Source organism: Microcaecilia unicolor, chromosome 5, assembly GCF_901765095.1.
Source record: "Microcaecilia unicolor chromosome 5, aMicUni1.1, whole genome shotgun sequence".
In the NCBI taxonomy this organism is placed as follows: domain Eukaryota; kingdom Metazoa; phylum Chordata; class Amphibia; order Gymnophiona; family Siphonopidae; genus Microcaecilia; species Microcaecilia unicolor.
The window spans coordinates 301,007,155-301,021,299 of NC_044035.1; the positions used below are offsets into that span (position 1 = coordinate 301,007,155).

General features: G+C 41.2%; 2 protein-coding genes across 2 annotated transcripts in view; one reads left to right on the forward strand and one right to left on the reverse strand.

Moving 5' to 3' along the window:
* FTO (FTO alpha-ketoglutarate dependent dioxygenase) overlaps nt 1-10,149 on the reverse strand; it is a 748,586-nt gene extending 738,437 nt beyond the window's left edge. Inside the window, exon 1 of the mRNA XM_030204316.1 lies at nt 9,710-10,149. Within this exon, the coding sequence (XP_030060176.1) occupies nt 9,710-9,751 (42 nt within the window). The 5' untranslated portion in view covers nt 9,752-10,149. The remainder of the gene's footprint in view (nt 1-9,709) is intronic.
* Nucleotides 10,150-10,390: 241 nt separating this feature from the next.
* RPGRIP1L (RPGRIP1 like) overlaps nt 10,391-14,145 on the forward strand; it is a 343,339-nt gene continuing 339,584 nt past the window's right edge. The window contains 1 exon segment of the mRNA XM_030204315.1: nt 10,391-10,462. The gene's annotated coding sequence lies outside the window, so the exon portion shown is untranslated.

Genomic DNA, 14,145 nt, shown 5'->3' on the forward strand with positions numbered 1-14,145 from the left:
TTAGGTAGTAGTGGGCCCAAAGCAAGGCATACTGCAGACATGTCAAATAAGATCTGTATATGCACAGCACGCAAAACCAAATTCTTCCACAATTCCTAACAAAGATGCAAAATATTAAAATGTATGGATGAAAATATCACACTTTGGGAAATGCCTCAGTCCACCATTATTTCCTCAGACATCTCATCTTTCAAGAATCTCCTATATTGAAAATAAGTATCACACCTATTCCTTAATTACTGTATCTATTTTAACCAATCTATCAAAAAAATATGGTCTACTATGCTGAATGCTGCAGGCATATCAAATAAGATTAATAATGTATCCTTACCCCTATCTGCTTGCCTACAAATCAAGTCTATCATACTAACAATTTCTGTTTCATGACCTGCTCAGTAAGCGGATTGAATTAGTGCATAACTTTCCCTTTACACATAAGATTAATTGCTCAAAGCAGGCTCTGTTAATAACGTTACTTAAAATATCTCTACATTATTATTATTATTAGCATTTGCATAGCGCTACCAGACGCACGCAGCGCTGAACACCTGATACAAAGAGACCGTCCCTGCTCAAAAGAGCTTACAACCTAAATCTACATCTTTCTTCCTTTTGGAAGCGAGTAAATCAATGTTTTGTTTTTAATATCTCTGAAAATCAACCTTCTTCAAAGGTTTTGTTAACAATAAAGGGCCAAGCTACCAAATATCTCTGATCCTTTCAAAATTGCCATTAGACAAAAATCTAGTGCACACATGGTCCAGTTCAGTTTAAATATCACTCTCTCAAGACATACCGTACTTACTAATTCAAAGATACCAACTTCACCTCTTGATTTCAATTCCAACACACTCCAAACAAGCACAAACAGTGGGTGGTAGCTGGCATACTAAAGATCAAGGGTACCGAACTCTAACCCTAGAGGACCACAAATCAGTCAGGTTTTCAAGATATCCCCAATGCATATGCATGCTGTATTTTTTAATGCATTACCTTTACTTATGCAAATATCCTGATTTCATGAAAACAGACCGATTTGCAACATTACAGGACTGTAGTTTGACACCTCTTCTGTAGACTAATCAATTTATTGAGGCACAAGCTTTCAGAGACAAGAATCCACTTCATCAGATCCAAGAAGTTGAGTTTGGGAAGTGGTTTAATATACATAAACAAGATATTTATAGCTGAAGATATGATGCTGATAACAGAATAATTCCATCAAAATAAATTCAAAATAATAATGAGGGAAAAAAAGACCTCAAAAGTCCAGATGAAGCAAGCACTTAGCTTAAAGATAAAGTCCTGATGGGGATCTCTGTTTCACTAAACCGGGCTTCAGCAGGGCAACTAAGTACAATGCTTGCAAAGTTAATGAAATCAGTGAACAAGCAGACTCATACTATTCAGGTCTTGGCGCAAAAAATGTTGTTATTTTGAATGATTTTCATGCACAAATATGATTAAATATATGAAGGGTTTTTTTTTTTTTTAAGACCAATGATAATATGCAGTGTCTCACAGATTTTGGTGACATGAGACATGACAGATACAATTATCTGGACTTTTGAGGTCTTTTTTTCCTCATTATTATTTTGAATATATTTTGATTGAATTATTCTTCTGCTTATTTTCGAAGGAGAAGGACGGCCATCTTCCGACACAAATCGGGAGATGGCCGGCCTTCTCCTAAAGCCGGCCAAATTGGTGTAATCAAAAGCCGATTTTGGCCGGCTTCAACTGCTTTCCATCGCAGGACCGGCCAAAGTTCAAGGGGGCGTGTGGGCAGGGTAGTAAAGACGGGATGGGGGCGTGTTAAGAGTTGGCCGGCCTCGGCTGATAATGAAAAAAAGGCCGGCCCTGACGAGCATTTGGCCGGCTTTACTTGGTCTCTTTTTGTTCACGACCAAGCCTTGAAAAGGTGCCCAAACTGACCAGATGACCACCGGAGGGAATCGGGGATCATCTCCCCTTACTCCCCCACTGATCACCAACCCCCCTCCCACAAAAAAAAAAAAATTAAAAAACATTTTTTGTCAGCCTCTATAGCAGCTTCAAATGTCATACCCAGCTCCTTCACAGCACTATGCAGGTCCCTGGAGCAGTTTTTAGTGGGTGCAGTGCACTTCAGGCAGGCAGACCCAGGCCCATCCCTCCCACCTGTTACACTTGTGGTGGTAAATGGGAACCCTCCAAAACCCACCCGAAACCCACTGTAACCAAATGTAGGTGCCCCCTCCATCCCTAAGGGCTAGGGTAGTGGTGTACAGTTGTGGGGAGTGGGTTTTGGGGGGGGGGGGGTTGGGGGGCTCAGCACCCAAGGTAACGGAGCTATATACCTGGGATCATTTTGTGAAGTCCACTGCAGTGCCCCCTAGGGTGCCTGGTTGGTGTCCTGGCATGTGAGAGAGGACCAGTGCACTACAAATGCTGGCTCCTCCCACGACCAAAGGGCTTGGATTTGGCCAGGTTTGAGACGGCCGCCATTAGTTTCTATTATCGGCGAAAACCAATGGCAGCCATCTCTAACGCCAGCGATCTCTAAGGGCGGCCCAAATGTTGACATTTAGCCGACCCCAACCGTATTATCGAAACGAATGATGGCCGGCCATCTTGTTTTGATAATACAGTCGGGTACGCCGCTTAACGGGGCTGTCATTAGAGATGGCCGCCCTTATAGATGGCCAGCCCTGTTCCATTGTGCCCCTCTCTGTTATCAACATCATGTCTTCAGTTATAGATATCTGTTTAGTTACAGTGGTTTTTGCTGAAGTTTCCCACTTTTTTATTTAAATATACATGAAGGCACTGTGGATGTTGTGAGGAAGAGGGTTGATTCAGGGAAAGCATTGAGAAATGCATGGCAAGATGTGGAAAGGGAATAATAGCAGCATATCTAAACTACTTGATAACTGTGATAGGCAAGATAAACCAATGACAGGATAATGTAAGCATAGTTACGTCCATTCACATATGAAGTGGGTCACGAAGCCATTGTCCTCATTCAGATGTGAGTGATGGTGTCAAACTTCTTGATGAGTTGTAATTCTGCAGTTTCATGCCAGAGCATCCCTTTGATGTATGGCAACCTTAAGGTCAGTTAGAGAGTATCATGGAAGGTTGAAATGTTCTCCTACTTGTTTTTCAATGTTGCCTTTTCTGAAATGAGATGTGTGTTCATGAAGGAGTAGCCTAATGGTTAGTTTAGTGAGTTGCGAACCAGGGAAACTGAGTTCAATTCCCACTGTGGCACCTTGTGATCCTTGGCAAGTCACTTTATTGCCCAAGGTACAAAAACCTAGATTGTGATACCATTAGAGACAGAGAAAGTACCTGCAATCAATGTAAACTGCTTTGGTTGCACCACAAAAAGGCGGTATATGTAATCCATGACAATCCCCCCCCCCCCCCCCCTTTAGGGATTAACTTATTTGTCCTATGTAGACAGCAAATTGCTAATAGATGACAACATTAATTAGATTAGAGGAACAGCAGGTGAAAGAAAATGGAATGGAAGGGCAGAAGGGTAAAAATGAGGTGAAGGAACAGGTAAGAGGGATAAAAGTTGTGAGAACAGCTAGGCAAAAAGAAAAGAGATGGAAACTGAAAAGAAAAAAGATGCACAGAATGAGGTAGAAACTTAAGCTTGGGTTCTTTGTAGCAACGTTACAATAGAAGACAGATTTCCAAATGTCTCCTGGGTACCCCATAACCGTATATTGGGTTTATGGTGTCTGCAGATTTGTCTCATGCATAGTCACTATGGATACCCTGAAATTGAGATTGGCTTCTGGTCCTCAAAATAGGGTTGGGAAGCACTGCAATAGAAAGACTTTGTGGGGAATCACGGGAAGTGTGATAGGGCACCTTCCCTCCCCATGCCCACTTCCAAAGTTGTGTGAACAACAGTAGTGCCCTCCTCCACCACTCAGATTCACAAACTTATGTTGTCTCACTGTCTGTAATTTTGATACATTTCTTTAGTGTCACCAGTACAATATTTAAGGGATCATTTTCAAAGCACTTAAGACTTACAAAGTTACATAACAACCTATGGAACTTTCTTTGTAAGTCTCAGCGCTTTGAAAATGAGTTCCTTTGTAACTTTGTAAATCTATGTGCTTTAAAAAATGAGCACCTTTGTGTCACTAGAATGGCAAGAGATCAACTGGTCAGTTACACTGATATTGTTCTGCATCTGAATGTGCCTATTCAAAACTTCAAAACTGTTGTAACAGATCTCTAAATATATTTCCAGAACCAAGAATCCCAAACTTCACTCTGAATCTTAGGAGTCCTTATTTGAATTACAAATTTATTGATCACCTTCCCATCTTGGAATATCACAAAAGCAGTTTACAGAGCTAAAATTATGCATAAAACAACAATAAATACACTAAAGCTGCATACATAAAACAAACAGCAGCAAATTAATACTCTTTTCTACTCCTTCAATCTCCCATTCTAACAAACAATCATGTTTTCTATCCTATATAATAATTTGCACCTCCAACGTTCCATGGATGGCTGGGTGTCTGGGTTCGTAACATGGTTCGGCAGCCAGCCTCCAGCGTTCCATTCACTCTCACTGTCCTGCCTTCGTGTCAAAACGTAATGACATCAGAGGGCGGAACAGTGAGAGGGAAGGGAACACTGGAGGCGAGCTGACGTCAGGAGGGATGTTACAAACGGAATGGAAGCCAGCCAGCCAGAGAACGTTCAGGTACAAATCGAGGGGAGGAGAAAATCACGGGATATCGAGGGGAGGGAGGGAGGGGAAGGGAAGGGGAGAGGAGAATTGATGGACATGGATGGGATGGGAGGACAGTAAAGGAGAGAATCGCGGGACACGGATGGGAGGGCAGGGAAGAGGAGAATCGCTGGACATGGAGCGGAGCGCAGGGCAGGGGAGAGAGAAAAAAAAAGCTTACATCACAGCCTTCCTAGGGCCCGTTTCATTGTTGAGGAAACGGGCATGGTTTCACTAGTTGTTTATAAAATGTCACAAAATAGCTCTCATTTCTTAGATTTTCAGACAAACTGTTGCTGCTGCTGCATATGTTCTTGCCTACCACCACTGTTCCCTCTAAGCTGTGTTGGAGTCCTCCAACTGCACTGTTGCCAGTGGGGGAGGGGGGTGCTGCTTCAATATTGTGTTTTCAGTCACTAGGGACAGGCAGGTTCTATGGAGTCCTGCAAAGTTTTCCTGTCACTCACTATTAAAAATATGACAGTGAAACAGTAACCCTTGCACACTGCCAGGACTGTACGTGGAGGACTCCAACTCAGCTTAGAGGGAACCATGCCTGTCACCTCACTTTCACCCATGTCATCTTTTGAAAAACTGCCCGTAAAGCCCCTGACTTGAATCGCAATCTCTTCCTGGGATGCACAACTCAATTTGCTCCCTCAAAAGTACTGCAAATCACCTTCTTCCATTACTCTAAACACCAGAATCAATTATTTAAACCTAGTGGAAGATATTTTATCACATTTCATTTCATGTTATTATTCTTTCCAAAACAAGAACACAGCGAAGTGGTGCTAGCAAAGGATTCCTCAGTGCGACCCTAAGCAGGTTTGAGACTTGTGCCTCCAATATTGTTTAAATTAGAACTGCCCCAGTATGCTAACAATTGGCGGTTGCAATCATCCCGCTATTCTCCGAGACTCACTACATTACTAAGAATTGATCTTTACAGTAGTTTTAAATTGGTTTTTAAATAATTTTTTTTCTTGTTTTTAATTTCATTTTATTTCAACTCTTGGGTTGATTTTATAATCACCCTTTATTCCTTTCTTCAGGTCTCGTTAGTAAAATCCAACATTTGGACGAGACTTCACTAAGTGAATCAACAGCATTTTACCATACAGGTACTCTCTACAAGATAAGCCGTTTAGGGTAGTCTCCCATACACAAAAGATTGTTTTCCATATTGTTTCATTTAAAAAAATAAAAAATATATATAATACCTAAACACATTATAGGGTTCAATCAAGACATTTAGTTCAATATGTACAAGATTTCCATGTTTTTTTTTACATATTTTTTCAAAAGAATAAATGTGAAATTTGGTGTGTAAAATTAAAATTGTTTTAACACACTAACAAATTATTATTTTTGTAATGTTATTGTATTTGCATGTCATAGATATGTATATGATTTCCATGACTGTTTTTAGTTTATTTTTTGTCACCTTTTTGAAGTTTCTGATCTAGTTGCAATATCTATGGTTTTTACCAAGTGTTTATAACATTTATTGATGGAAAGAGACATTTCAGATAATTTATTGTTTTATTGTCCTTTTTTGACATTTCAATGTGTTTGTAAATACAATTTGTCATACTAGTAACATTATTTTCGATCGTTTAAATCAGTACATATATATATTTTTAAAATATATAGTTTGTGTCTGTTATTATTAACTTTTGATTATTTGTAATGTATTATTATTATTATTATCATGATTTGATTTTACCATTAATTTTGAGTTAACATAATTTATTATATACCATTCTAGGGACTCCTGAGGCAGGCCTGAATGGCCGAAACACGACTCGTGTCGAGTCCAGTTTTTTAAGAATAAACTCTTGCTGTGAACTTTTTCACTGAGTCCAGTAGAAGTTTGTTTGGCAACATCCATCTTGTCACCTTCGCTGTGTTCTTGTTTTGGTGTTTCCATTGCGGAGGTCCGCTTTCTTGTGTTTGCCATTATTCTTTCCAAATAAATGATTGAGACCACTCCATTCAAGCCACTCCTCCTCTCTCCTCTTGCTCCTCCAGATCAGAGACCAACACCTATATTAAGCACAGACTCACACACACTGGCAACACAGATACAAATATATGTGTTCACCTACAGAGAAACACATATGCAGAAGGGTTAGAAAGAATTGCATCAGTGAAGCTCTCTGCATACTTTTCCCACTTGTTAACAATTTGTGTTTCCATCCTATTATAATCTAGTTTAAACTCCTGATTTCTGATTGTAACTAAAGATACCACAAAACCGCCCAGGACTAAAATTAAGACGTTTTGAGCTAGATCTGTTTTTATAATGAATAGGGCACAAAAAGGTGCCCTAAATAATCACATGACCACTGGAGGGAATCAGGGATGACCTCCCCTTATTCCCCCAGTGGTCACTAACCCCACCCCCCAAAAATGTGATGAACAACATTACTTGCCAACCTCTACGCCTCAGATGTTATACTCAGGTCCATTAGAACAGCTTGAAGGTCCCTGGAGTAGTCCAGTAGTGTTGCAGTGCAATGCAGACAGGTAGACCCAGGCTTCTACCGTCCCCTACCTGTTACACTTGTGGAGGAAACTGTGAGCCCTCCAAAACGCACCAGAAACCCACTGTACCCACATATTGGTGTCCCCTTCACCCGTAAGAGCTACGGTAGTGGTGTACAGTTGGGGGTGGTGGGTTGGGGGGGGGGGGCATCAGCAGACAAAATAAGGAAGCAATGGTGAGATGTGTACCTGGAAGCATTTTAAGAAGTCCACTGCAGTGCCCCCTAAGGTGTCCTATTGCTTTCCTGGGATGTCAAGGGGACCAGTCTACTAAACATGCTGGCTCCTCCTACATCCAAATGGCTTGATTTTCTGCATTTTGAAGTTGGACTTTTTTTTTTTTTTTTTCGAAAATGGACTAAAAAACAAAACGTCCAAATCACAAAACCTTGTTCAAAGCAGTATTTTCGAAAAAAAAAAAAGATAGACATTTTTCTTTTTAGAGAATGACCTTCTTTCCTATTCGGACTTAGACATCATATTGAAAATGACCCTCATAGTATTCCACCTAATACACAAAAGAACAAATTAACTATAAATGGGATAAGCAGAACATTTGTGGAACTGCACGCATAAGAATGGGCTTTAGACTTAACACACATTACCTAAAACACCATTAACTCCAATGATATTAATGGATACATTTTGCATTGTAATGCTAACATACAATTGATTTCCCCACCATGCATCCTCCTCCCCCCACAGCTGCCACTCTGTCTTTCCTGGGCTGGTTCACAGGAAACAACCATGTTTTCATTGTTTATAAACTATCCCATAATCACTCTCATTTCTTACATTTTTGGCATACTGTTTTGTTTTGTTTGTTTGCATTTATATATTTACTTACAAGAGCTCGATATACCGCAAAATTTACAGAAAGAGGAAGAGGACAGGAAGTGAAAAAAAGTTATGTAGTCTTCAGCAAAGCTTGAGTAAATACAAAAGGTTTTAAGGACAACCTTAAATTTGGGATAGGAGAGCTCCAGCTGGAGATGCAAAGGGAGTGAGTTCCAAAGTTTGGGACCAGCATTGCTAATGGCAGAGGCACAAGTTTCATACCATTGGCTCTAATACTGAGAATATTGTTGCTTTTATGTGATGGGTGGCCCCTATTGATAGTCCTGCAAGAATGCCACGAGGGGGTCATCAGTACTTTTTGGCACCTGGAGCCAGACAGGACAGGAGCATAGGAAGACCACTACCATCCCAACCCACTATGGTTTTCCAAGGCAGAGTATAAAAAAATACAAAAAAATAAAAAATACATGAAATAGCAAAAATAAAAACATAACAATCAAAATCAATATAAAACAAAAATAAGAGATGGTTTCCACTAGTCTACCAAGGAATTCTCAGTGAGTCCTGGGAGTGTCAGGGATTGCTCTAGGGGTAGGGGGTTGGGTCTTTTTTTTGGGGGGGGGGAGGGCAGGAGGGATGCTGCAACGTCATCTTTTTTTAATAGTTGGGGTTGTGGCCATGCTAGTGGACTTCCAATAGTGTGACATCAAATACAGCCATGTTACAGCATGCATCCACCCATGCGCAGCGACAGCCTGACACACCTTTGTTCTGCTTTTTTCACACCCACAATCTGAGCCTACTCTTCTTAGGCAGCTAATAATACTGGTTTGTTACCATGCTGACTGCAATAGCTGTCAGCATGGGTGAGTGCTAACAGCTTCCGTATGATAAAATGCGCACGAGCTGATTATTGCAGTTTAGTAAAAGGGTTCCGTTATTTATAAAACACCTGTGTATGCACGTTCATTATGCATGAACATATCTACTTCCTCACAAGCATGTGTAAATATCAGTTCAGTAGCTTCAACCTTCCTGCGATTTCTCTTGCTTTGCCCCTTGTGTTTCACAAACACCTATAGGCACCCTGTGGTAAAGTAACTCTCCATATGCATTCTGTCTCCCTTCCTTGGCTTCTGCCTTCTACGTTAGCACAGAAAGTAAATCATTCATTATAGTCTACAGGATCAGTGCCAACACTACGCGACTTTGTTTTTCCGCACAGACTCTTAAAGAAAACACGCAATGAATCCCTGCACAGGGCCCCACATCATCACTGAAGTGTTTTACGTTTTGATCATCTGACAAATGATCACAGAGAGATCTTTCAATGCCAGTGGGACCTTGGCAAACTTCAGGCAGCAGAAAGTTGGTGACAAGACGGACAAGCAGCAGTGTGGGGTCCGCACAACTGAATAAAAGGGAAGACCCAGGCGTAGTGGTGCAATCATATGGAAAGCAACAGTGAGAGACAATCTTAAAAGCAGTAAGGGTGGGGAGAAATGCAGCAATACGAAAAGGGAAGGGTGAATGCATAAACTAGATGCACAGTTGCAATCAGTCTATCTTCCTGCTTATTTAACAGCCAAGAAAGAAAATCAATGAAAATACCTTGGCTTCTTTCTCTTTTTCTCTACTCCCATTTCGTTTCATTATAACGTATTAATCTAAACATGTGAAACACCTAAATTTTTCCGCTTTAGCTTTCCAGCGAGGGTTATTCTGGTTGTCGTAGTTTTATCGATAAAGCAGACATTATCGAAACAGCAGACCTACTATCGACTTTTAAACTACAATTCCCAAAATGCAAAGTGATAGCGGCAGGAAGCGGCTCCACTGCGTCTCCCTTGTTTTGTAGTTCGCAGGTAAACGGTGGTAAGTTTTTCCCACCCAAGAGAGCATCACAGTCTGAAGAACTACGCAGCCCATACGACAATACTGGAAAGTGCTTTCTTCGCAGTTGTACTGTTTATTCGCACCGGTTTTGAAAATGCCGGAAATGATGTAGTGTGGTTAGCAACGGTAGTTAGGGCCTGGAAGAAACGCCAGCGGGAAAAGTGAGTAGAGCTTCATGTAAATCTATCACTAATTTATCAATTGCCCACTTTTTATCACATGCTAGTAAACATTATGTAGTTAGGGTACGGCAGCCAGAGCCGCAATGTTCAGGGCTCGTTGGGGAGATTATAGAGGTTTTTAACTGCCTGTTGGATTTGGTAATATACCTTGCCCCTTCTGTATGGGTCAATAAAGAGGACAGCGGCAAATCTCCGGGCTGTACAGCCGGACTGAGATTTTCAGTCACACACCTACAGCGTCTTCCGTGGCTCAAAGCGTGGTTCAGAGAGATCGAATACGGCCTAGGTGCTACTACTCTTTGTGCTGCTTGCTCCCAATCCTATCCCCTTTCCTTTTCCTTCTACTGGTGGGATTGGCGTTTCGAGTCATCATCTATTTGGACAGTCTTAGAAGCGTGACATTTACGACTATGTTTACTAAGGTGTTCTATAGGCGTGTTAGCGACGCGTGGTTAACGCACCTTAGTAATCATACCCCTTAGTGTGATTGGTCCTTCCACCTGCTGGAACGCATTACCCTTTTATCTACGTTTGGAGTGTTCCCTACAGAAATTGAAAGGATTAAAGACGTTCCTTTGTCATGATCCATATACCATATGATTAAAGCTTTTATTTTGATGTCCCCTTCCTTGTATGTGGGTTCTTCCGGATGGGTTTATAGGATATTGTGTCTGTGCTAGAGCACACATAAGCCATAACCTTTCTTTCCTATACATTTTTAGAGTAATATTTGTATTGTAAACAGCCAGAAAGTTTTCTGATTGAGCAGTATATTATAACCTGAATAAACCTGGATGGGAAATGGAGATGTAGGGGGAAGGTGGGACAGGACCAAGCAGTACCTCAGCTTTTGCCATCTCTTTCCTCCCTCTCTGCCCCCCTCCCCGAAAAAAAATTCCATTCGCCAAAGAATTTCCAAAAGCGATTATACAGACATAAATGTAAGGTTACAAAACTTTTTTTTGTTATTTAAAAAAAAAGTGGATAATTTAATATGGAAACATGACAAAATTTCACAAACATTACTGTACAGCTTTCTTACACTTGCTGCAGAATCTACCCTAGTTTTTTCCTACAGCAAACTAAGAGCTGTGTACTTAGGGGTCTGTTTAAGAAAAGAGGTTAAGGTTGTCACAGTAGCTACAATGACCATCTGATTGTAAAGTTTGTGTAAAATAAACTGTACACCTTATTTACCCATAGGAACAACTGTCTGAAGACAATACAGTGGGGGAAATAAGTATTTGATCCCTTGCTGATTTTGTAAGTGTGCCCACTGAGAAAGACATGAGCAGCCCATAATTGAAGGGTAGGTTATTGGTAACAGTGAGAGATAGCACATCACAAATTAAATCCGGAAAATCACATTGTGGAAAGTATATGAATTTATTTGCATTCTGCAGAGGGAAATAAGTATTTGATCCCCCACCAACCAGTAAGAGATCTGGCCCCTACAGACCAGGTAGATGCTCCAAATCAACTCGTTACCTGCATGACAGACAGCTGTCGGCAATGGTCACCTGTATGAAAGACACCTGTCCACAGACTCAGTGAATCAGTCAGACTCTAACCTCTACAAAATGGCCAAGAGCAAGGAGCTGTCTAAGGATGTCAGGGACAAGATCATACACCTGCACAAGGCTGGAATGGGCTACAAAACCATCAGTAAGACGCTGGGCGAGAAGGAGACAACTGTTGGTGCCATAGTAAGAAAATGGAAGAAGTACAAAATGACTGTCAATCGACAAAGATCTGGGGCTCCACGCAAAATCTCACCTCGTGGGGTATCCTTGATCATGAGGAAGGTTAGAAATCAGCCTACAACTACAAGGGGGGAACTTGTCAATGATCTCAAGGCAGCTGGGACCACTGTCACCACGAAAACCATTGGTAACACATTACGACATAACGGATTGCAATCCTGCAGTGCCCGCAAGGTCCCCCTGCTCCGGAAGGCACATGTGACGGCCCGTCTGAAGTTTGCCAGTGAACACCTGGATGATGCCGAGAGTGATTGGGAGAAGGTGCTGTGGTCAGATGAGACAAAAATTGAGCTCTTTGGCATGAACTCAACTCGCCGTGTTTGGAGGAAGAGAAATGCTGCCTATGACCCAAAGAACACCGTCCCCACTGTCAAGCATGGAGGTGGAAATGTTATGTTTTGGGGGTGTTTCTCTGCTAAGGGCACAGGACTACTTCACCGCATCAATGGGAGAATGGATGGGGCCATGTACCGTACAATTCTGAGTGACAACCTCCTTCCCTCCGCCAGGGCCTTAAAAATGGGTCGTGGCTGGGTCTTCCAGCACGACAATGACCCAAAACATACAGCCAAGGCAACAAAGGAGTGGCTCAGGAAGAAGCACATTAGGGTCATGGAGTGGCCTAGCCAGTCACCAGACCTTAATCCCATTGAAAACTTATGGAGGGAGCTGAAGCTGCGAGTTGCCAAGCGACAGCCCAGAACTCTTAATGATTTAGAGATGATCTGCAAAGAGGAGTGGACCAAAATTCCTCCTGACATGTGTGCAAACCTCATCATCAACTACAGAAGACGTCTGACCGCTGTGCTTGCCAACAAGGGTTTTGCCACCAAGTATTAGGTCTTGTTTGCCAGAGGGATCAAATACTTATTTCCCTCTGCAGAATGCAAATAAATTCATATACTTTCCACAATGTGATTTTCCGGATTTAATTTGTGATGTGCTATCTCTCACTGTTACCAATAACCTACCCTTCAATTATGGGCTGCTCATGACTTTGTCAGTGGGCACACTTACAAAATCAGCAAGGGATCAAATACTTATTTCCCCCACTGTATATCCATGTCTGAATGGTCAATTAGAATGGGAAGCGTTTTACTGATAAAATTTGTTGTCTATGCAATTGAATCGACTAAAGATGATGTCATTTGAGGAAGGAGCCACTTCTGAGGGCGTCCTATTTAAACAGTCGCCATTTTGGGCCGAGTGTTCGTGTAGAGTAAAAGGAAAAATGGTCATTTGTTATCTTTTTTCCTCCTGATGAAGTAGCGAAACAGAGGGGTTCCTATAACTGTCGAGAAATCAAAGATATATACGCTAGATAGGAAATTAACTAACAGAAGATGTACATGTCTGATTGAAGATGTTTGCGGACTTGAGACATCCTGTTTAGAACATTCGCTTAGAGCGGTATCGGGAACAATGCTTTTTAGCACTTCTATTGTGAAGCTAAGTATCAGTTTTTGTTCCCGTTTTGTGATTTTGTTTGTGAGTTTTCCAACTTTACATTTTATATTTAGAGTGGTAAATATGGGTTATAGTTTGAGCACTTAAAGCAAAATTTGTCACATATAAAACCTTCCCCTCTGTTTTTTTGCTGCAGACTTTTTCTCCTATTGTTAAGATTGTGGGAGTTTTTACTCTGCAGGTGTTTTCGGTTGGTGGTGGAGCCAATGATGTTAGCCATTTCAGTTGGTGTCCTAAATATATGGTACCCTGGGCTTATGAGGCTACATTATTTATAAATATAGTGACTTTGGATATAAGTGCTAAATTATTACCTTATATTCAGGGCTTAGGTTTATTTAATAATAACTAGTGAGATAATTAAATTTGCTGATAACACAAAGCTATTAAATTGCAAGAGGATGGTGAAAAATTGTGACTGGCAGATGGCAGATGGCATTTAATGTGAGCAATTGCAAATTGATGCATGTAGGAAAGAGGAACTCAAACTATAGCTATGTTATTCAAGGTTCCACATTAGGAGTCACTGCCCAGAAAAAGAATCTAGGTGTCATTGTTGGTATGTTGAAATCCATTGCTCAGTGGTCAGCAATGGCTAAGAAAGCAAATAGAATGTTAGTAATTATTAGGACAGGAATGGAGAGCAAGACTGAGAATATTATAATGCCTTTGTATTGCATCATGGTGCGACCACACCTCGAATATTGTGTACAGTTTGGTCACCACATCTCAAAATAGA